General features: G+C 34.3%; 1 protein-coding gene across 4 annotated transcripts in view; it reads right to left on the bottom strand.

Moving 5' to 3' along the window:
• The window catches only part of CEP290 (centrosomal protein 290), a 98,296-nt gene that overhangs the window by 27,451 nt on the left and 46,322 nt on the right, over positions 1 to 24,523 (bottom strand). For all 4 annotated transcript variants that reach the window (XM_053658779.1, XM_053658777.1, XM_053658778.1 and 1 more), the window contains exons 27-40: positions 24,270 to 24,475; positions 22,950 to 23,101; positions 18,875 to 18,986; positions 17,813 to 18,268; positions 16,851 to 17,015; positions 16,166 to 16,273; positions 15,816 to 15,950; positions 14,789 to 15,055; positions 14,061 to 14,168; positions 13,229 to 13,428; positions 10,465 to 10,678; positions 9,682 to 9,819; positions 8,002 to 8,223; positions 5,588 to 5,710 (exon numbers count right to left, since the gene is read on the bottom strand). In XM_053658779.1, the coding sequence (XP_053514754.1) occupies positions 5,588 to 5,710; positions 8,002 to 8,223; positions 9,682 to 9,819; positions 10,465 to 10,678; positions 13,229 to 13,428; positions 14,061 to 14,168; positions 14,789 to 15,055; positions 15,816 to 15,950; positions 16,166 to 16,273; positions 16,851 to 17,015; positions 17,813 to 18,268; positions 18,875 to 18,986; positions 22,950 to 23,101; positions 24,270 to 24,475 (2,606 nt within the window). The remainder of the gene's footprint in view (positions 1 to 5,587; positions 5,711 to 8,001; positions 8,224 to 9,681; positions 9,820 to 10,464; positions 10,679 to 13,228; positions 13,429 to 14,060; positions 14,169 to 14,788; positions 15,056 to 15,815; positions 15,951 to 16,165; positions 16,274 to 16,850; positions 17,016 to 17,812; positions 18,269 to 18,874; positions 18,987 to 22,949; positions 23,102 to 24,269; positions 24,476 to 24,523) is intronic.

Below are 24,523 nucleotides of genomic sequence, written 5' to 3'. Positions count from 1 at the left end.
CTTTATCTTTTATTCGGGGAGTTTATAATGATAAATTTGAAATTATGTATATATGTACTAGTTTACATTAACCATGCATATCATAGGAAAGGGATATTATGAAACACTGTTTTCACTATAAAAAAGAATGTTGGTTCCATATAAATTTTTTATTTCTTTTAGACCTGTGAAATATGCCATTAGTATTTTAGGAGGAATTGTGTGAAATCCACAGACTGCTTTGGACAGTATAGACATTTTGATGATGTTAATTTTTCCAATCCATCAACAGGGTACATGCTCCCATTTATTTGTATCTTCCTCAATGTCTTTATTCAGTGTTCTATAGTTTTATGACTAAAGGTCTTTTACCTCCTTGGTTAAATCTATTCCTATATATTTTACTTTTTTGTTGCTATAGTAAATGGGATTTTTTTTAGTTTTTCTTTCTGATAGTTCATTGTTGGTGTACAAAAATGCCATCATTTTCTGAGTATCGACTTTGTATCCTGCTACTTCTTGTCTGAATTCACTTACTAGGTCAAGTAGTTTTTTGGTGGAGTCTATATGGTTGTCTATGTACACTATCATGTTGTCTGCAAATAATTCCCATTTTACTCCCTTTATTACAATGTGGATGCCTTTATTTCTACTTCTTATCTGATCAAGGCTAGGACCTTGAGTACTATGTTGAATAAGAGTGGTGGAAGTGGCCAGCCTTGTCTTGCTCCTGATCTTAAGGAAAACACTTTTAATTTTTGACCACTGAATATGATGTTGGCAGTAGATCTTTAGTATATGGTCTCTATTATGTTATGGTATGTTCCGTCTATTCCCACTTTGCTGAGTGTTTTTATCATAAATGGGTGCTGAATTTTAGCCAATGCTTTTTCTGCTTCTATGATATGATCATGTGATTGTCTTTTATTTTGTTTGTCATGTATCACCTTTATTGATTTGCAAATATTGTACCATCCTTGCATCCCTGGAATAAATCCCACTTGATCATGGTGTATGATCTTTTTTATGTATTGTTGAATCTGGTTTGGTAGTATTTTGTTGAGGATTTTTGCATCTATGTTCATCAGAGGTACTAGCCTATAATTTTCTTTCTTTGTTGTATCTTTACCTGGTTTTGGGTCTAGGATAATACTGGCCTCATTAAAAGAGTTTGGGAGTCTTCCTTCTTCTTGAATTTCTTGGAATAGTTTGTGAAGGATCACTGTTAGTTCTTCTTTGAATATTTGGTAAAACTTGCCTGTGAAGCCATTTGGTCCAGGGATTTTTTTTGTGTTGGTAGTTTTTTTATTACTGCTCCAATTTCGCTAATAGTTATTGGTCTATTCAGGTTTTCTGCTTCTTGTTGATTCAGTTTTGGAAGATTATATGTTTCTAGAAATTTTCCCATTTTATCCAGAAATTTACATGGAACCAAAACTGACCTTAAATAGCTACAGCAAACTTGAGATAAAAGAACAAAGTTGGAGGGATCACAATACCTGATATCACACTATACTACAAGGCCACTGTAATTAAAACAGTCTGGTACTGGTATAAAAACAGACACATAGATCTGTAGAAAAGAACAGAGAGCCGAGAAATAAACTCACATCTACATGGTCAATTAATATTTAACAAACAGGGCACAAGCATACAATGGAGTAAAAAGAGCCTCTTCAACAAATGGTGCTGGGAGAACTGGACAGCTATATGCAAAACAATGAAACTAGACCACCAACTGACACCATACACCAGAATAAGCTCAAAATAGATAAAAGACATAAATATAAGTTGTGATACCATAAAAGTCCTAGAGGAAAACATAAGCAATAAAATTTCAGATATCCTATATAGCAATATTTTTGATGCTATATCTCCTAGGGCAAGGGAAATAATGAAAAAAATTAACCAATGCTATTATATGAAATTTAAAAGCTTCTGCATGGCTAAAGAAACCATCATCAAAACAAAAAGAGCACTGACTATATGGAAGAATATATTTGCCAATGATACATCAGCCAAGGGTTTGATCTCCAAAATATATAAAGAACTCATATAACTTAACACCAGGAAGACAAATAATACAATTAATACAATTAAAAATAGGCAGAGGCCCTGAATAAACACTTCTCCAAGGAGGACATACAAATAGCCCACAAACATATGAAAGGATGCTCAACATCACTAGCCATCAGAGAGATGCAAATTAAAACCACAATGAGATACCACCTCACACATATCAGAATGGCCATCATCAATAAATCATCAAACTAGTGCTAGCACAGATGTGGAGAAAAGGGAACCCTGTGCACTGTTGGTGGGAATACAGACTGGTGCAGCCACTGTAGAAAGCAGTGTGGAATTCCCTTAAAAAACTAAAAAAGGCCTTTGACCCAGTAGTTCCACTGCTGAGAACATACCCTAAGAAGCCCCAAATCTCAATTCAAAAGACCTTGTGCACCTTGAGGTTCATTGCAGCAGTATTTACAATACCCAAGTGTCAGAGGCAGCCTAAGCGCCCATCAGTAGATGAGCAGATCAAAAAACTATGGTACATTTACACAATGGAATACTGTGCAGCAGAAAAAAGAAGGATTTCCTACCCTTTTCAACGGCACAGACAGAACTGGAGACTATTATGCTAAGTGAAGTAAGCCAGCCGGTGAAAGACAAATACCATATGATCTCACTCATAAGAGGAATCTAATGAACAAAATAAACTAATGAGCAAATAGAAAAAGAGACATGGAGACAGTGAACTGAGAGCTGCCAGAGGAAAGGGGGCTGGGGGAACGGTGGAAAGAAGCACTAGTCAAAGAACACGTATGAGTGACCCACAGACATGGACAACAGTGTTGGGATGGACTGTGGGAGCAGGGAGAGGGCAAAGCTGGAAAAACTGAGACAGCTGTAATGAAATAATCAAGAATAAAAAAAAAGAATGTTTGCACTGAAAGGGTTAAACTATAACTTTAAGTCAGATATTCAGTTTATTTGAAATGCCCAACTCAGATATTGCCCTCTCAAAACTAACTTTTCTGCTACTGGCTTAGTTTTTACATGTTTTATTTAGTTAAGCTCACAAGTATCCTTTTCAAAAATGTAAAAACTTCACGAAGTATTTGATAGTCATTAACTTCTTTTTTCTGAAACATCACAGGAAATTCTGTGTACCTCCAGAAACAGAATAAACTCTTCTGCAGCATACAGTACTTTCTAGGGATTGGGCAGTTCTATCCCATCTGACATCACCTTGTAAGTAAGACATAGGAAAGAAAAGCCAAAATAACTTAAAAATGAACAATAACAACAACAACAGAATACCAAAGGCAAATGTCACCAAGGGCCTGTTCTGGACTTGGGGGAAAAGTGAAAAGAGAGAATGGGAAGAGAGGTTCTCTTTTTGTATCTCCTGTGCCAACAGCCTCTTGGGCATTGATTTTGGAATAATGTTATTGTATTTTAAATTTTTCATTCATTCAACAAACACTGAGCATCTACTATGTCCAGGGACTGTTCTGGGTGTTAAGGATGCAACAATAAACCAAACAGGCAGTTTCCGCCATCAAACCTTGCAGACAAAAAGATGAACAAATGACTAAGTAACTCCTTAATCTGTCAGACAGTAGTACCGCACGTTTCAGACCATAAGATGCATCTAGGTTTTTGAGGAAAATAGGAAAAAAATGTTTTTGAAGCTAAAAATGTGGTAAAATATTAAATAACATAAATAACATAGTATTTCACCAATGTAAGTGTAAACAGAACTCAACAGCTGCATTAACAACCATTATTCCTCCCAAATTGGGGTGGGTGTGTCTTATAGTCTGGAAAATACAGTAAATGCTAAGGAGAAAGGTAAAGCAGTATAGGGAAAACCGGACTGCAAGGAATGGGGTGGGTTTGTTATAAAGATGGGCTTCAAACTCTGTTTCCAGAAAAAAAGGTGCTGAAATTCCAATATGAAAGGATTTTTTGATTATAAAAACATTCAAGAATTAGAAATGCCCAGCACTGTGTAATCTGAAAGAACATTCTACCTAGATTCTTAGATATACATTTAATATAAGTGTAACTTTCTGTTCTCTCTTTTTCTAGTTAGTAATAATGTACATGGGGATGAACTTCTTTGATGGCTTACAGAGACTTTAACATATATTTCATTGTCAACATAATCCTGAGACACTGTCAATGCAAATAGTATTATCTATTTTAAGGAGAAATAAGCTAAACACAGAGGTTAGGAATCCAGGAAAAGCCACAAAGCTATTGAGGTATTCTGATAAGAATCAGGTGAGGAACTGGTATCCAAGAATTTGTTTATACCTTTGCTCAAATAGGGAGACAGAGAAGAGAGCTATCTAGAAAAGTAAGGACATTTTGATTTGCATTTTTCACCAACAAAGCTTCTGGCAGCAAGTATGTTGTGGTTCTGTGTATATAAATGTAAGCATTTTAATCAAAATTATACTGACATTGATAAATTTTAATTAAAAATATTTTTGTAACATACTGTTAAAACATTTAGTTACATTACCTATTTATTTCTATACAGAATTAATAAGGATATGCAATTTTCTTTTTTCATGTCATTCAAATTAATTTATAGATATTGACTATTTTCTTTTTTAAAAAAATATTTTACTTATTTATTTTTAGAGAGAGGGGGAAGGGAAGGAGAAAGAGTAGGAGAGAAACAGCAATATGTGGTTGGCTCTCATATGTTCCCTACTGGAGACCTGCAACCCAGGCATATGCCCTGCCTGGGAATTGAACCGGCAACCCTTTGCTTCACAGGCCCGTGCTCAATCCACTGACCTACACCAGCCAGGGCTGAATATTTTCTGTGTACACTTTTTCTTACCATACTTCCTCCACTGTGATTTTCTTCATTATCACTAGCACAAATATTTGCCAGGTCACTTCTGATGTTTTCAACGCTCCCAACAAGATATGTCTTAAGTTTATCACTTATACAAACTTAATTATATGTATTTTAGCAAATTTTAGTGTCTCTTTGGGTTGATTATTTCTATCAATAATTTGGTTATCAAGTAGTTTACTATTTAACTTACAAGGGAATTTTAAGCAATTTTTCTCAAGTTATAGGATCAATTTATTGAATGGTTGGTTATTTTAATATTACTATACATACTGAACATATTCCATGGTACATTGTTTACTCTGAAATAACCAACAGTCCAGACTACTAAAAGACAAAACAACACATCTGAGTCAAAGCAGAAAACTATAAATGCCCAACTTTTTCCCCCAAAGGACAAATCACCAAAGTATAAACAATTACAATGGAAGAAGTGATAAACACAGTGATAAAAAATGCAAGGTGTGAAGATATTCTGGAGGTATTATAATGTCAGGAAGGTAACATGGACAGGGTGTTTCCAAATGAGAGTTACATTATAGGCATCTCCCCAAGTTCCTTTGTAAATTCCTACAGAATGAAAACTTGTCTTAGACTCTGTGTTATTCAGTAGTATCGACAGTATGTGTTAGGTCCTCAGATTAATACAGTATATTAGCTACTCATCACTTACCTATTTAATTCTGTCTCACCACCTCAAACACATCAGTGTGTTTCCTCACATACCTTTTCTTTCACAGGCTTCATTTCTGCCTCATCCGCTTTTCTTTCTAGTTGGCTTTCTAGCTTTTTAATTTTCTTTTGGAGTTCTTCAATTAAACTTTGTTTATTATCAATCAGAGTTTTGCCCTGAAAAATAAGATGCATTTTAACATTTTATAAGTAAAATGTGTCAAACAATATACACAACAAATATTTCAACTATAGAAATTTCCTGAAACCAGGGTTTATCATCCTTCCTAAATGACACTGCATATAACAAGGTACCTGTTCCTGCACTGTCCTGAGATACACTGCTCTAAAATTACTATACAGTGGAAGTCACTGAAAGGATTTAGCTAAATTAACCAAGGTGAGATGTAAGCTAATTCCAGCAAATATTATATATAAAATCAAAAAGTTGCAATCAACTGTTACCTATATATCATGAATCAAAGACATCATCACAACTAAATATAAAAGTACCACTTCCAGCCAAGATGGAGGTGTAAGTGGAAACACTGTGCCTCCTCACACAACTAAGTTTAAAGACAATTAAGTTTTAGTAACAAAAACACAACCAAAACACAGAAAATTGAACTGGACAGAAGTCCAACAACAACGAACCACTCATCCTAACCAGTAAGAGGGGCAGAGTCAGTGGCAGAACGGCATCAGGCAGGAAAGATCAGCCAGACTGACCCAGGAGCTCAGGCAGCAGTTGGCGGATCCCAGGCGTGGGGTGGCAGCGGACAGGCCCAGTGAGGGCGCAAGGCGGCTGGCTGACCACAATCACACACTCACACTCAGATAAACCAGGCAAAGGAGCGAGCAGTGAGACAGACTGCACAGGCTAGGGCCCCAGCGCCGGGAGTTAAAGCCTGAAAGCACCAATTGGAGAAACTTTTGGGGTCGAGGTGCTGGGAGAAGCTCCCAGGCTCACAGAGAGTTTGTTGGAAGAGACCCTAAGGGTCCTGGAGGATGCACAGGCCCACACACCCAGGAGCCAGCACCAGAGGGGCCCAGTTTGCCTGCGGAAGCAGCAGAGGGAACCAAAATCCGAGAGAGAGCAGAACAAACGCCACTCCCCCTCTCTGACCCCATCCCCACATACAGCGTCACAACCCAGCAACTGGGTTGCCCTACCCTGGTGAACACCTAAGGCTCCGCCCCTCATACATAATAGGCACAACCTGACCAAAACATTATGGCTCAAGCAGAAAAAGATCTCAAAACCCCAGAGCCAATACTTTTAAGCAATCAAGAAATAGCCAACCTATCAGATGCACAGTTCAAAACACTGGTGATCAGGATGCTCACAGAACTGGTTGATTTTAGTCACAAATTAGAGGAACAAATGAAGGCTGAACTAATTAAAATGAAGGGAAATGCACAGGAAACCAATAATGATGAAAAGAAAATTGGGACTCAAATCAATGGAGTGAACCAGAAGGAAGAAAGAAATGACCAAACAGAAAAGAAACAAGAATTCAAAAAAATGAGGAGAGGCTTAGGAACCTCCAGGACATCTTTAAACATTCCAACATCCGAATTATAGGGGTGCCAGAAGGGGAAGAGGAAGAGCAAGAAGTAGAAACCTTATTTGAACAAATAATAAAGGAGAATTTCCCCAATCTGGCAAAGGCAATAGACTTCCAGGAAATCCAGGAAGCTCAGAGAATCCCAAAGAAGTTGGACCCAAGAAGGAACACACCAAGGCACATCAGAATTACATTAGCCAAGATTAAAATGAAGGAGAGAATCCTAGAAGCAGCAAGAGATAAGGGGACAGTCACCTACAAAGGAGTTCCCATCACACTGTCAGCTGATTTCTCAAAAGACACCTTACAGGAAAGAAGGGGCTGGAAAGAAGTATTCCAAGTCATGAAAGCCAAGGACCTACATCCAAGATTGCTCTATCCAGCAAAGCTTTTATTTAGGATGGAAGGGCAGATAAAGTGCTTCTCAGATAAGATCAAATTCAAGGAGTTCATCATCACCAAGCCCTTATTATATGAAATGTTAAAGGGACTTACCTAAGAAAAAGAAAATAAAAAAGATGAACAGTGAAAGGACTGCAAACTCACAGTTATTAAGAACCACACCTAAAACAAAAGCAAACTAAGAGGACAGCTAGATCGAGAGCAGAACCATAGAAATGAAGATCACATGGAGGGTTAGCAACAGGGGAGTGGGAGGAGGAGAAGGGGGAGAAGGTACAGAGAATAAGTAGCATATATGGTATTTAGAAAAGTAGAAAATAGACAGGGGGAGGGCAAAAATAGTATGGGAAATATAGAATCTAAAGAAATTGTGACACATGAACATAAACTAAAGGGGGGAATGGTGGGGGAGAGGTGTGCAGGGTGGAGGGGAATGAAGGGGGGAAATGGGACAACTGTAATGGCATAACCAACAAAATATATATTTTACAAAAGTACCTGTAATCCACTGGTTAGTCTTTTTATTTGCCTTTTCAGTTCATCATTCTCTTGATCAAGTCCACCTTTCTCTCTAAGCATTTTATTATAGGCTTTTTGTGTTTTTTGTAGTTCATTGGTTAAGTCACTCAAATTATCAGTTAGTGAATTTTCTCTGTTTTTACTTGTTTTAAGAGCTTCTTTCAACTTTAAAAGGTTTTCATTTAAATCTTCAATTTGTGACTAATGTAAAAAAAAGAAAGATTTAATTCTTGAATCTTTACCAAATATCAATGATAAAAACAATAAAATATGAAAGTATACCACTGAGACTTAAGAAGGAAGTTTTATTCTAAATGTTGAAATAACTACACATAGACAAAAACCTCTACAAACTACATATATTTTTCCATCTTCATTTCCAGTGACCCAAGGCTACTTTGAAAAAATAAAACAAAACATAAAGAAATAGTCTAAAGCAATTCATCATCAACAAACACCTAGAACCACATGTTTCTAGGTGTTATCAAATAAGCAAATGTTTCATTGTAGCTGAGCTAATTTAATTAAAGAAACAAGCATATATCAATGTGCACAGCAGTGTTTTAAGCACTACAAAACATAAGAGTAAAATAAACAAAATCTATTACTTGAAGCAGTTTTTAACCCACTTTATGAGACAAGACATGAAAAAGTAACTCATAATATTAGACATTATACAGAAGAAAGTATATAGAGAAAGGGGTTTCTTCTAGCTGTGTTGTGTAGTAACAGTGATGGAAATGCTGGTACTTAAAATATGTTTTGTTGAATAAGTTACAAGCCAAAATATCATTAATAACAATAACAGAAAATTAGAACTTAGTATTATGATGCAGTGATGAGAAAAACATAAATTTTCCTGAAGAAGTCAGGAAAGGCTTCAAGAAAGATGTTGAAGAAGACTCAAGAAAAGGTTATTCCTGCAAATATATTTATTACTTAATGGATTTTTCCTGTCACCTATACTCATAGGCTTGATAGATGCAATGGAAGATTTTGAAAACCTGAGTAAAATGCAGCCCTTTCACAGTTTAATGGTGGTGAAGTACATATACATATAAACCAAGAGTACAAAGTTAAAGTTATAGACAAAACAACATATAAAAAGATTTCTAATTTTACTCCAATACAGTACATAAAACTTTGCGTAATGAAATTTGGAAATCATTATGAAATATATATATTATGGAAAAAATTTAAATTACTAAACCTAATGATCAAGTAAGAAAATAATAAAATATTGCCAAAAAGTAATAAGTAACTTCAAAAGCAAGGCTTCAAGGCCAGGCAGGTCTATTGATTAAATGTCAAGGACTATGTAATATCCATAAACTATTTCCGGGGGGTAAAAAAAGGAAAGCTGATTAACTCATATTAGAACTAGCAAAAACCAGATGGAAAATTCTGATATGGCAAGTGAAATAAAAAAATCTACACACTTATCTCATTTATTAGTACAGAAGTAAAAATCATTTGTGAAATGTTTCTTAAATATAATTCTACTAGGAAGAATAGCTTAAAACAGCCTATTCATTGTTAATTCCAAGGTGATAACCAGGGCATAAGTGCACTAAAGATACTTATTGTTAAAAAAAGTGGGTTCTCTTCCAATGGAATTATCAAGAATGTTTCTATATTAATGAGTGTGTCCATATTTACCCTTAACTCTTTAGTATGTCGGTCAACAATCTGTTGAACATTGAGATCCGCCTCCTTCTGAGAAGTCACAGAAATAATACGTTCTTCAGCTGCTGTTGTCATTTCTGCCCGGAGTTCCAAAAGTGCTCGACTAAGTGCCTAAAAGTTTCAATAGATATATAACTTTTTTTGAAAATTTGATATTTTATATCAACAATATGTAATACTTCTTTCAACAATTTGCCTAAAATACCATGTGCTTAATCAAACATTTTTCACATATTACAAGACAGCTTTTTCAAATGAATTTCCTTTAGTAATGGAACTCAATTCCTTTCAAATTGAGTATGAGAGTTCAAAATCTTGACAATAACAATTTCGGGAACCTGGCATTAAATTAGGCAATTTGTATTACAAAACCCACTGTTATATCTCCCCCTCTTAAGCGCAAAATTGTTCAAAATTATTTAGTTACTCAAATTGTTCAAAATAATCTTGCAGTAGCATAAAATCCCAGTAGAAAAGGAAAAGAAATAATGGAATTAAGATTTCCTCTTATTTCTATATCCTACAGATAACACACCTCTCAGATTGATCACAACATAAGTTAAACTAGACTATATCTGTATTTACAAACACCATCAATAAGGCTGGTTAGAACGATTTTCTTAAAAGACCCTGCTTGACAGAGATAAAATAAGGCCCCTACTCTTTATTCCAACAGAGAGATAGATACTAATCATCTTTAACAAGTCTAATGTAAAATGTATCCCTGCGTATTGATAATTTTGTGTTGTTACTTACTTTCTGTTGTTTCTCTTTAAGGGCTAACTGGCTCTTTAACCTTTCCACCAGGTTTTTCATTGTTGTTGTTGGAGCTCTTGAATTTGCTTCTTTTTGAGCCTGAAGTTCAGATTTTAAACTCTGTGACTCATTTCGTGACTGGGCCAGAAGGCACCTTAAGTCCTCTAGTTCTGCTTTCACCTTTTTCATTTCATCTGCATGGCTTTCTTGGAGCCTAATATAAGCAAGCATATGTATTCAATAGAGTGGTTGCTGTAATTAAAACTTTGATTGACACAAATTTTATATAAAGAGCAAATATTTAGTCCTAAAGTATTCTTACAACCTAAGTCCTGATTCAAATCCAAAAGAAATACAATTCTTTATTCCAATTAATTACTCTTAAACTTAACATAAAGTAAACTTTTTCTTTCTAGTTTCTGTCTACTATTTTGGTAATGACTACATCAAGTAATTTTGTGCTTTAGACAAATAGTACAGAAGATGAACAAACAGCACTTAAATACTATGTGACCTGTAAGGTGTGACTGTTTCCTCTTCTCAGGGTTTCTCAAAAACGGCACTATTAACTATGACTGAATAAATCTTTGTTGGGGGGAAGGGGTGAGCAGTCCTATGCGTGAAAATGCTTAGCAGCATCTGTTGCTTCTACACACTAGATGCCAGTGGCACCTCCCAGCTGTTACAACAGAAAAAGTCTCCAGACGTTACCAAATGTCCACGAAGGGAGAGAACCGCATAATTACCTCGGTTGAGAACCACTGTCCTACACTGTCATGTCGCAAAAACAAAATGTAAACTCTCACAGAAATTATGTTATTATTAATTTGTTTATGGTTCCAAAGTCACTAGTATTACATCTATAATTAATATCTTATATTTATAGATATGGAGGTAGATAAATTCAGCAGACTTATTTCAGTTAATCCTATCATTTATTCATCATTAGTAAGTCAATATACTAAATTATATGTAGTTCACTTTGTACTTAAACACTGCATAATAAAGTTAACAATGTGTAGAGTCAAACTGACCAATGAGAAGATTGTATTAAACTATAAACAAGTGCTAAACATGGAGACTTGTTGCTTATAGCAAAAAACGTGTCACTTTAATCATCAAGCTGGGGAAATGTAAGGTTTTACTAAGAAAAACACAAGGATCTGTAATTTCCTAAAACACGTTAAAATATGCATACTGGACAAAAAGGTGACACTGTAATAAATCTAACCATACGTAACCCCAGGTGATCTGACCATAAATTCCTAACTGAGGAAGCAGTTCATGGTGCTCCCAGGCTTCTAACTTCTTTAGTAAAAGGTTTATCTTTGCCGTAAGTGAGCCCTGTCCTTGGTTTTTGTTCATCTAGGTTGACACACCTTTGAAATGCTTTATTAGACTCCTGGAAGAGAGAGCACATAATCCTTGTTAATTATTCTGTAACCCAATCCCTGACTTGCTTTCTCCCACCTTCACGTAATCTTCCTTGCTGCTCTTTCCTTAATTCCAAATGCAAAAAAGAAACCACTAACCGTCATCCTTGGAAGCATTTCTGTGTCGGTAGAAATCTTGCTTCTATTCTAGGTGTATCTCTGACTCAAATTAAATTCTCATAAACTCTTATAAAATTTTCCTACAGGTTTGGGTGTTCTTATGTCAATAATAGCAATTTGCACAAAGAAAATAAAAGTGTAATCATAGACTAAAATGACATGGTAAAGTACAAAACAACTCAATTATTTCAATGAAAAAAATCATATAAACAAAGTAATTTTAAAGATGATTATTTTCTATGTTCAGACATTAGGTTCAAAAGCAGAAGCAATTTTATACTCTAAAACATGACAGAGTTTATCAAAAACAACATTTCATGTATGAAAGTCAATAGAATGAGAAAAATTACAGACCAAGAATACCATATGCTATTGCTAATTCTCTTTCAGAGAATAATCTCTTTAAAGTGGCAGCTTCTTAAAAAATTATAATAGTGCTACTTTTGTCAGAAGTATTTTGAATAATTGAGTCAAGAATCAAAGGTTTTAATAAGAGTTTCAGAGCTGGAATAGAATAATTAGTCAGAGTTCAGCTTTCTCACTTTTTCAGATAAGAAATTGAGGTACAGATAGTTCTATGATTACAAATACATAACTATAAATCTATTCTAGGTTTAAAAGTGTATATTCTACTAAATTGATCAAGCAATGTTTAATATTTCTAATGTAGAGAATGAAAGCTGTGAACCATTTATTGCCAATATAGTAATAAAAAATAGTTAATTTTTATTGAACAAATATCTTTTAAACCTCCACATGTGCCAGAAACTGTTGTAGGTGTATAAACAAATGTTTTATATTTATTTGTTACTTTGTAATTTTCAAATCACTTTCATATACAAGAGGATTTGGCTTTCAAATGATCACCCTAAAAGAGCCAGGTTAAGTATTGTCATTTCCATGTTACAGATGATGAAACAGAAGCTTAAAGAAGTTAAAAACAAGATTCTAGACAAAAACTCTGGGCACTTGAATCAGGCTGACTAGATTCAAATTGTCTTTCCCATTTCCTCCCAGGTATGTTACTGAGCCTTTCTGTGGCCTAGTTTCCCATGTGAAAAATGGGGAGACTATAACTTATGTCATAAGTAGTCCTGAAGATAAACAAGATAATAAAGTATTTGAAGGCTACACAACACAGAAAACAGGTTTGTCCTTATTCTATCATTATTGCTATTCACTGATTGTTATGATGCATTTCTAAGGCTTACCGTAATTTGGTATTTTCAAAGTCTTTGATTTTTAATTCAGTGATTTCTTTTTGTCTCTCTAAATCTTGAGACACTTTTTTCAGTTTGATCAAAAGTGAGGAGAGAGAGTCATCTTGTTCTGCTACTGTCTGTTCCATCTCAGCAAGACGAATGAAATGCTTGTTAGTAGGAACTGGAGTTGGAGGCTGTTTTAGTAAGTCCTGTGAAATATGAATAAATTAGCTCTGAACATGTACAACTCAATGGGATGCTTATTTCATGATTTAATGTGGTTCCTCATATATTAAAAAATATTACCTAAATTGTAATAGGCAATGAAAACTTAAAGAAAGCAGGAAATAGACATTATATTGTTTGTATTTCCAATATCTAGCAGAGTCCCTACATGCAGTGAAAGAACAATAAATGGGGACTGACTTAATGAGTAAGGCTCAAGCATGATACAGTTTGCCTGTCAGGAGATCATTTCACACATACGAAAGACACAGATCAAAAGAGGCAAGTATAAACTGAATTCAGAATATGAAAATCACATTTAGGTAAACAAATAACGAGCAGAATTTGAAAAAAAAGATTGAGGTCAGATCACTGAAAGCTTTGAGTACGTGGCTAAAGAATACAAACATGATTTTATAAGCAGCGGTGAGATACTAAAGGATGTGGGTCCAGGGAGAAGAATGATCAGGACTGTGTTTTTAGAAGATTATTCTAGCAACAAAAAAATAGGGTGGCTTCTACCCTTCCACCTCCCCCCTAAAGAAGGAGAACTAAATCTTCAATTATATGGTCTCAGAAATCTATAAAGAATAGAAGAAAGTTCTTAGAATCTTACCCAGGCTGTCTGTTTGAATTTATTGAGTGAACTATCAGCCTGTAGTTCTAATTTATGATGAAGAATCTGAAGGTCTTCTTCATGTTTCTTAACAATTTCTCTTTGCTCCTGTTTTACAGCAAATTAAAACCATATCTTAAATTATGATTTAAATAAATTTCCAATCTAAAGATAATAAATATTTTTATCTTTAAATTTTCAAAATCCCTGTGAGATAGGGAAGGAACAATGTTGGCATGTATGTATTTACACCAATACGCATTTCCACTAGTACACATTCAAGTTGCCAAGTTCAGCCTTCGGTCATAATTTAATATTAATATTAGAATAATATGTTCCCATCATCTTTTAACTCACTTCTAGAAATTTTTTTAAATGCAGCTTTCCCCCAAGGTTCTAGCAAATCTGATTTTACTTACTGCTAATGTGACAAGATTTCATTCTAACTTATTGAGACTCAATCTTTACCTATAAACTGAGATGGTGTTTTTGAATATCATATAGTTTCACCATGACAGATATTCCTGACTTAGTCAATCCATAGGAGAAAGATTCATTCAGAAACTGCCAGTTGTACTGACAGATCTGTAATCCAATCAACAAAAGTAACAATTTCTAAATGGAATCTATTTGAAAGCAAGAAATGACTGCCACTTCAGGGCAGAATAATATCTGCAATTCGCTAAAAAATATGATAATAAATAAAATAGCATAACATAATAAAATACCTCTCTGGCCTTTTCCAGAAGATGCTGGTACTTCTTTAACACTTCTTCCTTTTGATTTAACCTTGCTTGCATATTGGCAATCGTCTGCTGAGCAATTTTCAATGTGTGATGTGACTGTGGTTCCACCACTTTTCTGCCTAGTTCAGCTATAAGCTTTTCTCGTTCTGCAGTGGCAGGTAAACGAAGCCTCAGTTCATTGATTACTTTGTCTCTTGACAGAATATTTTGTTCTGCTAACCACAAAGCAGATTCTTTTTCTTTTAGCTTCTGCAATGATCAAATCAGAATAAATCATTAAAGCATATTTTTTCTTTTAAAATGTTTCATCTGAATTTTCAATTAGTTATATGTTTTAAAAAGTTTCTCTTTACTGTTCACAACATACTTACAACAGCCAAAAGACATCAATAAAATTAAACTGATTGTAGTTCTATGTAACGGCAAAGTTATCTACATCCCTTATAAGACTATACTGCATGCATTAGAAATTTCATTGTTATGATGAAAATGCAATTTAAGTTACTTTATTTAGATCTTGTAGTTTTAGAACCAGAAATGTGTGCTGGTGCTAAATTTAGAAAGAAAATGTAATGAATTGGTCCTTTTATTTCAGTCCATTGATTATCAGATCACTAGAAGAGCAATTTATAAGTCTGCAGGGTAAAAAAATTGGAACTTTAGTTGCCCAACTCAATAAATCACTATTATAAAATATGTGGTTTATGAAAACAAAACAGCCATATCTATTTTTCTTTATTGGCTATTAGAAGCATTATAGGGGAACATAAAAGGAAAGTTGAATTAGTAACAGATTTATTATTCTACACATCATCCTCATTAAAAAATATTACAGGGTAAAGCAAAAGTAGGTTTACAGTTGTATGTGAAACACAGTTTATTCTTACATTACTATTTATGATTGTATTATTTTCCATATGAACTGTTAACCTAGTTTTGTCCCACACTGTATTTAGAAAATTCCACATACCCAATAATACATTAATAAAATGCAAATTTTTCTAATTACCTCTTCTAATGATTTGCACGTTGCTCGTGTTTCTACAATTATTCGAACATTCTCCTTAATTTTTCTTAGAGCAATCTCAAGTTGATTTGGAAGGGGCAAACTCGGGTCTGGCATTGATCCTGGAACCTCTTCAAACTATTAAAAAACAGCATTTTGAAAAAAGTTGTAGCGTTAAGGAAAACAGTATTAATTTTTACAGTTATATGACAAGACATAGTTAAACCCCACTTATATTTGAAATATAAAAGGATAACATAAATTAAAATTCTATCTGACTTTAGAAAGCATTTCTACTGGTTAACATTATAAGCCATGCTACAGAGTAGCAAACAGCAGCAAATCCCTCATACCTTTCGTGCTGCACTGAGTATTTCATTTTGCTGACGGTCAAAAATGTCAAGCTGACGTTCTAGCTCAACTTCTCTTTGATCCCAGGCCATTTGCCTTTCTTCATGAAACTGACAAAAGACAGTTTGTGTCAGGCATACACAGAGACACGCACCAAGCAAATAATAGCAATTTTATATACATTTTCTTACTTAATTCTCACAACAACCCCTTGAGGTCACTGTTATTTTATGGGAAAAGGAAGCAAACTCAGAGAGGTAAAGTAACTTGCTTAAGGTCACAGAGATAGGCAGATATGGAGTTGGAATTTCAGTCCATTCATGTACCCAGCCATTCACCCACCCATCTATCCACCCAAAACACATTTAATGGCAAGTACTATGTGCTGAGCACTATTCTAGGAAATGTAAGTATAACAGTGAACAAAGCCCAGCCCCTTTCGCCATGGAGCTTATGTATTTACCAATGAGAAGGAAAGATGGATGTACGTATGTATTATTACTTTTTTAAGTTTAAGACTACTATTTCAATATAAATATACATTTTTATAATGGTTTAGAAAGTAAAAAATAGAATATTTTATACCAAAATAATGAAAAGCAATTTCAAGTAGGAGAGTAGTTATTCATACAATGTTTTTGTGTTTAAAATATTGTAACAAAACATCAAAATAAATATAAAATGAACCTTATTCTGCTGTACAATTTCTTCCTCCAGACTGCTGATTGTATGCTCATATTCAAAAATTATATTATTCAAATATTTTATTTCTTCTTTATCTTTAACTAATTCTCGATTTAGTTTAAGCTCTTGAAGACGCAGTTCTTCTATTTTCATATGCCAATTGATTACCTAAAGATTTATATTTTACATATACAAATGTAAATGCTATGTGAGGAATAACATTTTTATCACCGATTCTAATGATTTTAATTCAAATTAATGAACATTCTATAATAAAATAATATATAAAATTATCCTGTTATGCCACATAGCAGTTTATTTACAATTTCCAAGTATTTTCTAAAACTCTGTAGGATCTTAACATAAAACATTCTTCAAATTATGTTTTGAGTGGGGTAGTGCTAACATTCACCTTCATTCACTCATTTACTTTAATGTATTTATTGGGTACTTACTGGAAGTATGTAACTGAAAATTGGTTTTACTTTAAAAAATGAATATCCTAAATATTTTTAGCTTTGAAAATGAAATTTAGTTGCAAGACAATTATTTTTCATTTAATTATTTCAAATAAGGGTAAAAACAAAATATTACTAAAAATAAATGTGGGCCATAATTTTATACAAATAATGATTACAAAGAATGGAATTCAAATGATCACCATATAATGTTTAAAAATAATTACAAATTAGTATTTTATTTATATATATAGGTTTTAGAGTATTTAAAATTATTCAATATTTAAAAATCTACATTTCTACTAAAACCATTGCTTATAAGAATCTCATTTTATTCTTACAAATAGACATTTAAAAAAGCAAAACCCCTAATTTATAAAATCTCAACTAATATATTATAACTGGAATTTTGGTCATATATTAAATGTTTTATATACAGGTACATATTAAGAACCTAAAATTACCTAACTCTTCTGGAAATAATAAAGATAAAAATCAGTGTTTTACCTTTTGGGCTCCCCTGGTATCCTTCAAAGTGCTTATTAACTCCTCTAGCCCCTTTAACTTTAATTCCAACTCCATTTTCTTGTTTTCCATATTTCTATATTCTTGTTGAGAATTTTTCATTTCTTGCATTACCTTCAGCTTGTCATTTTGTAACTGAATCATTGTTTTAGAGAACTTTTCCTGCTGTGCCAAGGGCAAAGCTCCACTAAACTGGCGTCGCAGAGATTGAATTGTCTGGCGCAGATGTTTTGCTCTGTTTCTCCCCTCCAAGCGGGCATAATAGAGAGCCTGTTCCTTTTCATCCAGTTTCTGTTCTAAGCGCAAATTACAGGCCTCCATCTTCTGCAGTTTCGATGTGAGAGACTCCAACTTACCAAGAGCAGTAACCTCACTAATTTGAAGAGAGACAATGTGTTGGTGCAGCTTGGCAATGAGTGCCTTTTCATCGGACTGTGCCTATTATAAAAATTACATAGATTTGTAGTAAGTCTCAAGTTTTTCCAATGAAACTGATCATGGATTCAATATCATAATTTACTAAATAAAATTTAAAAGTGTGCTACGTGATGTCCTACAAAAATCTGAACTTGCTTTAATACAAATTACCAAAGAACTGTAAAAAACAAAGAAAGAAAAACAAACCCAAAACAGAAAATCTAAATCTGTCATCTGAATAAGTAACAGTTGGAATAATATTGTTGTTTTATTTTTTTAATCTTCCATATATAAATAACAGTCATGGTATAATATTAACGTGGGCAATATATCTTTTTTATTCGAAGAAAGCGTGAGAATATGTGAAAAGCTACACAAAGCTATGAGAGAAAATACTGGTATGAAACACTTAATATTTCTCCTTACTATCTTATCTCTGACCAACATTCAGAGCAATGCTTTTGTAGGTATTTAAATGCTTTTCTGTATCATGGATGGTAGTTCACATTAAATTGTATAGGAGCCTCAATTTGACATATTCTCTGATTAACACTATAAAATCATCCCAATATCTAATGTGAATTTAGGGGAATAAAACCTATACAGATGAGCCAATACTGCACGCACCTGATAGTCTAACAGTTGCATCCTGATGGACTCTACTTCTTTATCCCTGGACTGTTGTTGTGCATTCAAAATTTCAACTTGCCTTTTGGCGATGTCAGAAATCTCTCGCAGTCTGGGAAGTAATATTTCAGAAACAATTAGGTACATTTTCTAAGTAAATAAATACCAGGATGTCAAATCTTTAAATCCCTGGAAAAGGTTTTAGTATCTCTTCTTTGTGTGAAATGTTAAAGCAAGGTTTCCTAAACTGTTCCACGAAACATAATTCTATGAGAGGTTAACATGTGTTTTATGAAAAAAAGTCATTCCTGAAATCCCTCCCCCCTAGAAAATTCGTACTGTGTAGTATCATATTACATATTCCGAGAAGTTTTAAAGTAAAAAATGATCTGGAAGTACACATATGAGGGGAGACCACCAAAAAACCGGAATTTATTTATAAAAAATTGTGTATTTATTCTCACATGTTTAAACTTCAGTCATCTTCAAAGTACTCTCTATTTGATACAATACAGTTACTGAGACATTCTTCCTACTGCTCAAAACAATTTTTGAACTTACTAATTTTGACGCCTTTTACTGCTTCTGCTATTTTTGGTTCCACCTCTTCCACATCAGTAAAACATTCCCCTTTGAGAACTTTTTTCATCCAGGAAAAAAACACAAAAGTTGCTTGAGGTGCAATTGAGTAAATAGGGAGGGTGAGGCCATCAGGGGTCATGATGTTTTTGGTCAGAAACTGTTGAACATTCAGTGCAGTGTGGGCAGGTGTGTTCATAAATCAGCCATCGTGAAATGGGCAAATGCATAGGAAGAGCCTTTGAAATATTCACTGAAGCCCAAAGAAGCCTCTCATAGCAATGGCAGCTGATGCGCTGGTGCAGATGGCTTCCCAGAACACTCACCATGCAGGGGCCCTGCCCTCCACGACATAAGTCAGGTTTTTTGTGGGGGGACTCTCCCCTTGTATACATTATTTTTCAAATGCATGGGACCAAAGTACTCCTATTTCACACGTTTTTGAAAAGACACTTATCATAGCTTGGCATAGCTAGAATTAGGTATTAAATAGCTTTATTTGTTATAATTCCACATTAAGTGCTGGTGACAATATAGAAAAAGTGTTAGGTAGCAGGTAGGAATGAACAGCCAGCGGGGAAACAAAGGCAGGGCCCTGACCATTACAACCTAACAAAGAACTTCATACAGGAGACCAGAAGCAAAAGGAAGATATGTCTCACCAATCAGCTCAGCAGTCCTGAGCTCGGTTGGTAAGATTTGCCAGGTTCCCAAGCATCACAAGCAAAATAGTAAAGGAGGAGGGAGGAGTCCTCAGACTGTGCTGGGAAAAGGGGCTTCTGGAACAACCTTACTAAGATTGTCGGGTGATCTGAACATCACAAGTGGAAACTGCACAGGAGGAAGGGGGGGCCTATAACGGGAAAGGGGGCCTCTGTAACCATTTCACTAGGACAAACAGCTTTACTGAGAAAGAAAGCCTTTGCAGCTGGACATTACTCCTAAGATTTAGAAAGGGGAGAAGGGGAGGGAAACTAAAAGCTGACTGAGGTATAATAACCCCTGAACTCCAATCGTCAGTGTACTTAGATTAGCTAAGTACCCACTTGCAGCCTCATCTCAAGTGTATAGAACAAACTCACTAACTTACTAACAGATTTACTAACAACTTTTCTGATGCATTCAGATTAGCTGGATGCCTGCTTGTAGCTTTGTACTCACATGTATTTCATAAATAAACTTGTTATCTCATTTCTACTGTACATGTTTATCTTTCTCTTGAATTTGTGTCTTGTGAGAGAGTCAAGAACTGAGTTGGGGGAGAAAGACATCCCGACTCAATTCTGTCTCTTGCCATCTATAACAAAAGGGGACCCTTTTGAACTGTTGGTGGGAATGCAGACTGGTGCAGCCACGGTGGAAAGCAGTATGGAAATAACCTCAAACATTAAAAATGGAACTGCCTTTCGCCTCAGTGGTCCCACTTCTCTGAATTTATTCAAAGAAACCCAAAACACTAATTCAAAAGAACATAAGCACCCCTATGTTCATTGCAGCATTGTTTACAGTCTCCCAGATATGAAAGCAGCTCAAGCATCTATCAGTAGATAAGAGGATAAAATAATTATGGGACATTTACACAATGGAATACTATCCAGTTGTAAAAATGAAAAAAAATTACCATTTCTGACAGCATGGATGGACCTGGAGAATATTATGCTCAGTGAAATAAGCCAATCAGAAAAAGACAAATACCACGTGATTTCAATCATACATGGAATCTAATGAATAAACTGAACTAACAAGCAAAATAGAGTCAGACTCACAGAGAGAGACAGGCTGGCAGCTGTGGGAGGAGTTAGGGGATAGAAGGATCAAGCAAAAAGGTAAAAGAACTTATGGACAGCAGTGTGGTGACTGCGGGGTACAGCGTGGGGTAAAGGGGCAAAATGGCAATGGAAAAAACACAGTAAAATTGAGAGTGAGGTTTGGCATAAAAAAAGATTACAGATATTTAAAATTCCTAGGTTCTCTAGGTAGACTGATGCATGTATTGATTTGCTTTATTTTAATTTACAAGTTACCAGAAATGTAAAAAAATATATACATTTTCTAAATTTATAAAGAGAGAAGCTTGATGGCAATTTATTAAATTTTATCTTTTAAACATTTTATTTATTTATTTTTAGAGAGGGGAAGGGAAGGAGAGAGAGAAACATCCATGTGTGGTTGCCTCTCCCACACCCTCTACTGGGGGCCTAGCCCACAACCTAGGCAGGTACCCTGACTGGGAATTGAACCAGCGACCTTTTGGTTCAAAGGCTAGCACTCAATCCACTGAGCCACACCAGCCAGGGAATTTATTAAATTTCTTATATAACTATTGTGTTGAGATAACACAGATAATGTAAAATGCATTTTACTCTGTGTTGGAACTATTTTATATTTTAGTTCAGTGTGACATATAGGTAAAGTTTCCGCATACTAATTACAAGCTCTCATTGACAGTTATGTAAGTTTTCATTAATTAATATATACAATGAATAACATAACTGAGCTCATTTCAAAAGGTTAGGTCCATGAGGTGATAGGAAAAATAAAAAAAGAATCTTTCACAGTGAAAATGGCTGAGAATAACTGATATTCCCAAAATGATATCAAAGCTCCAAAAAATGGCTATTAACTATGGGGAGGCCATAAACTCTTCTTACCAATTATTTGCACGGACAGATCAACTCAGGGATCCTCACACTTTTTTTATTTTTTTTGTTTTTGATTTTGTTTGATTTATTGGGGTGACTTTGGTTTATGAAATCACAGGTTTCTATAATACACTGTCTGTATATTGTATTGTGTATTCACCAGCCACATTGGGATCCTTACACTTTTCTACTAAAGTAACACATAATTACAAAGGAGAGTGAATATATAGCATATCTACCTGGCACACAGTATTTACACCTTATATATATATGTTTTGTTCTAAGCAAATAAACTGTTTCTACACATAACATGAAAATAACAATGTTACTTCAGAGTTATTAAGCATAATTATGAGTTAGTATACGTTTAGCATAATATATATAGTAGATACCCCAAACTAATCAAAATTTGAATGTTTCCTTACATTTTTAGTTTTATATCAACCTTTTGAACAGGTAGAAGAGGCACTTATAAAGTAATTGCTCTAATAAAGTAAAAAATAAAGAGCAAGTTTAAATAAATTAATGGCCCTCCCTTTTAAAAAAATGTTAATATGTAGAAGAACTAGGCCTCAGGAGGTCTTGATTCCCAGTCAGCTCTTTCTGTAACATTACCACTGGACTCAGAAAATCTGTGAAAATCTGTGAATCTTCAAGTGATTTCCTCTTCAATATTATTATTTGTGCCCATTAAAAATCAATCTAATTAGATGATTTAAGCATGTTCTTCTGAAAAGAAACCAGTATTAATTGCCACTAACAGTATTTTGCCTGTACCACTGTATTTAGGTTTCTTAAAAACAAATTGAGTAGACACATCTAATCAAGTGACCAGAAAGTTTACATGAACTCACTTTGACACTTCAACTTTTAGTTCCATTTCATTCTTCTCTAATTCTAGAATCCGTTGTCTATCAGCGTCATTTACTGTCTTGCTCACACTATCAGCTAATTCATCTCTCAAAATCTGTTCTATCTTCTGTGCTTCCAAGTTGATTTTGGTAAGCTAAAAAAAAGTAACAAGAAATATTCAGATATGTCAGTTTTTAAGGAGGTTTTTCTTTTTTAATTTAGCTTTTAGCATACTGCAGTCCTCTTTATATTGCATTAGCCACACACTGAATTTAGTGTGAAATACAAAGGACAGATTGAAAAGGGTAAAGAGAGAAAGAGGAATAAATTATGCAAACTCTGGTTATATGCCAACCCACCAAAAGTCACTTTTGTTAGGCAACTCACAATCCAATAATATCAGAATCTCTGATATTTTTCTTAAGATTTTATTTTTATTTATTTTTAGAGAGAGGATAAGGAAGGGAGAAAGAGAGGGAAAGCAACATAGATTGGCTGCCTCTCGCATGTCCCCAACTGGGGATCTATTCCGCAACCCAGGTATGTGCCCTGACTAGGAATCCAAACAGTGACCTTTAAGTTTGCAGGCCGGTGCTCAATCCACTGAGCCATACCAGCCAGGGCAGAATTTCTGATATTCTTAATGTGTTAGGAATGCAGTATACTCATATTTTACTTCAGCTACATCAACTATAAATAAGTCTAAATGAGTTAATAAAATCCTAATATATATTTAGTGACAGTTAAAATAAAACAAAATGATGCCATGCTTTGAAAATTATACTAATTCTCAAAGTAAAACAAATATTACAGGAATGCTACCTCATCATAAACTGTCAAATACTTGCAAACTGTATTTATTACCATTCACTTTAATAATTTTGACCATGTCAAAAAAGTCCAAAATCTCCTATTAGAATACAAAGTCCCTGAGAGCAGAGATTACTATTCACAATATTTTGTTTCCTGCTATAATTCCAGCCCCTCTACAGTGTCTGGAATGAGATAGGCACCAAATAAATATTTGTTAAATGAATGGAATGATAGTGGCAGGTAATTCCATTATTAAGCAAGTATTCTTTCTTTTGCATATTAAATCTAATAAGGTAATGCTGGTGAGAAGTAAGAACTCATTCACAGAAATATTTGTTTTCTTTTGAAACATTTAAGTGTACATCTTTTATTTTTATCCATTACATAAAACATAAGTACTATATTAATGTGCTTCTTCAAAGGTACAAACAAACCTCTTACATAATACAATGTCTACCACAACTAATTCCTTATTTTTTAATGACATGATAAAAATGGTGATATCGAACCTCAGTGAATTTGGTTTCCAATTCAAAATTACGTTCTTCCATTTGTTTTAATGAAGTCCTTATGTGTTCATACATTTTTTGGGAATGTTCAGCCCGCTGCCTTTCATTTAATTCCTTCATCTCCAGCATAGTGATTTTTTTTGAAATAGAGGCAATCTCAGTGTTGGTTATTGATTTCTTTGCCTTATCCATATTAGATTCATTTCCTACATATAAGAATATTTAAGTCAAGCTTATGCTGTTCTTATAAAAAT

This window comes from Artibeus jamaicensis, unplaced genomic scaffold (genome assembly GCF_021234435.1).
Source record: "Artibeus jamaicensis isolate MK-2021 breed Jamaican fruit bat unplaced genomic scaffold, CSHL_Jam_final scaffold_584, whole genome shotgun sequence".
In the NCBI taxonomy this organism is placed as follows: Eukaryota; Metazoa; Chordata; class Mammalia; order Chiroptera; family Phyllostomidae; genus Artibeus; species Artibeus jamaicensis.
This window is presented reverse-complemented; position numbering and strand designations above follow the sequence as displayed.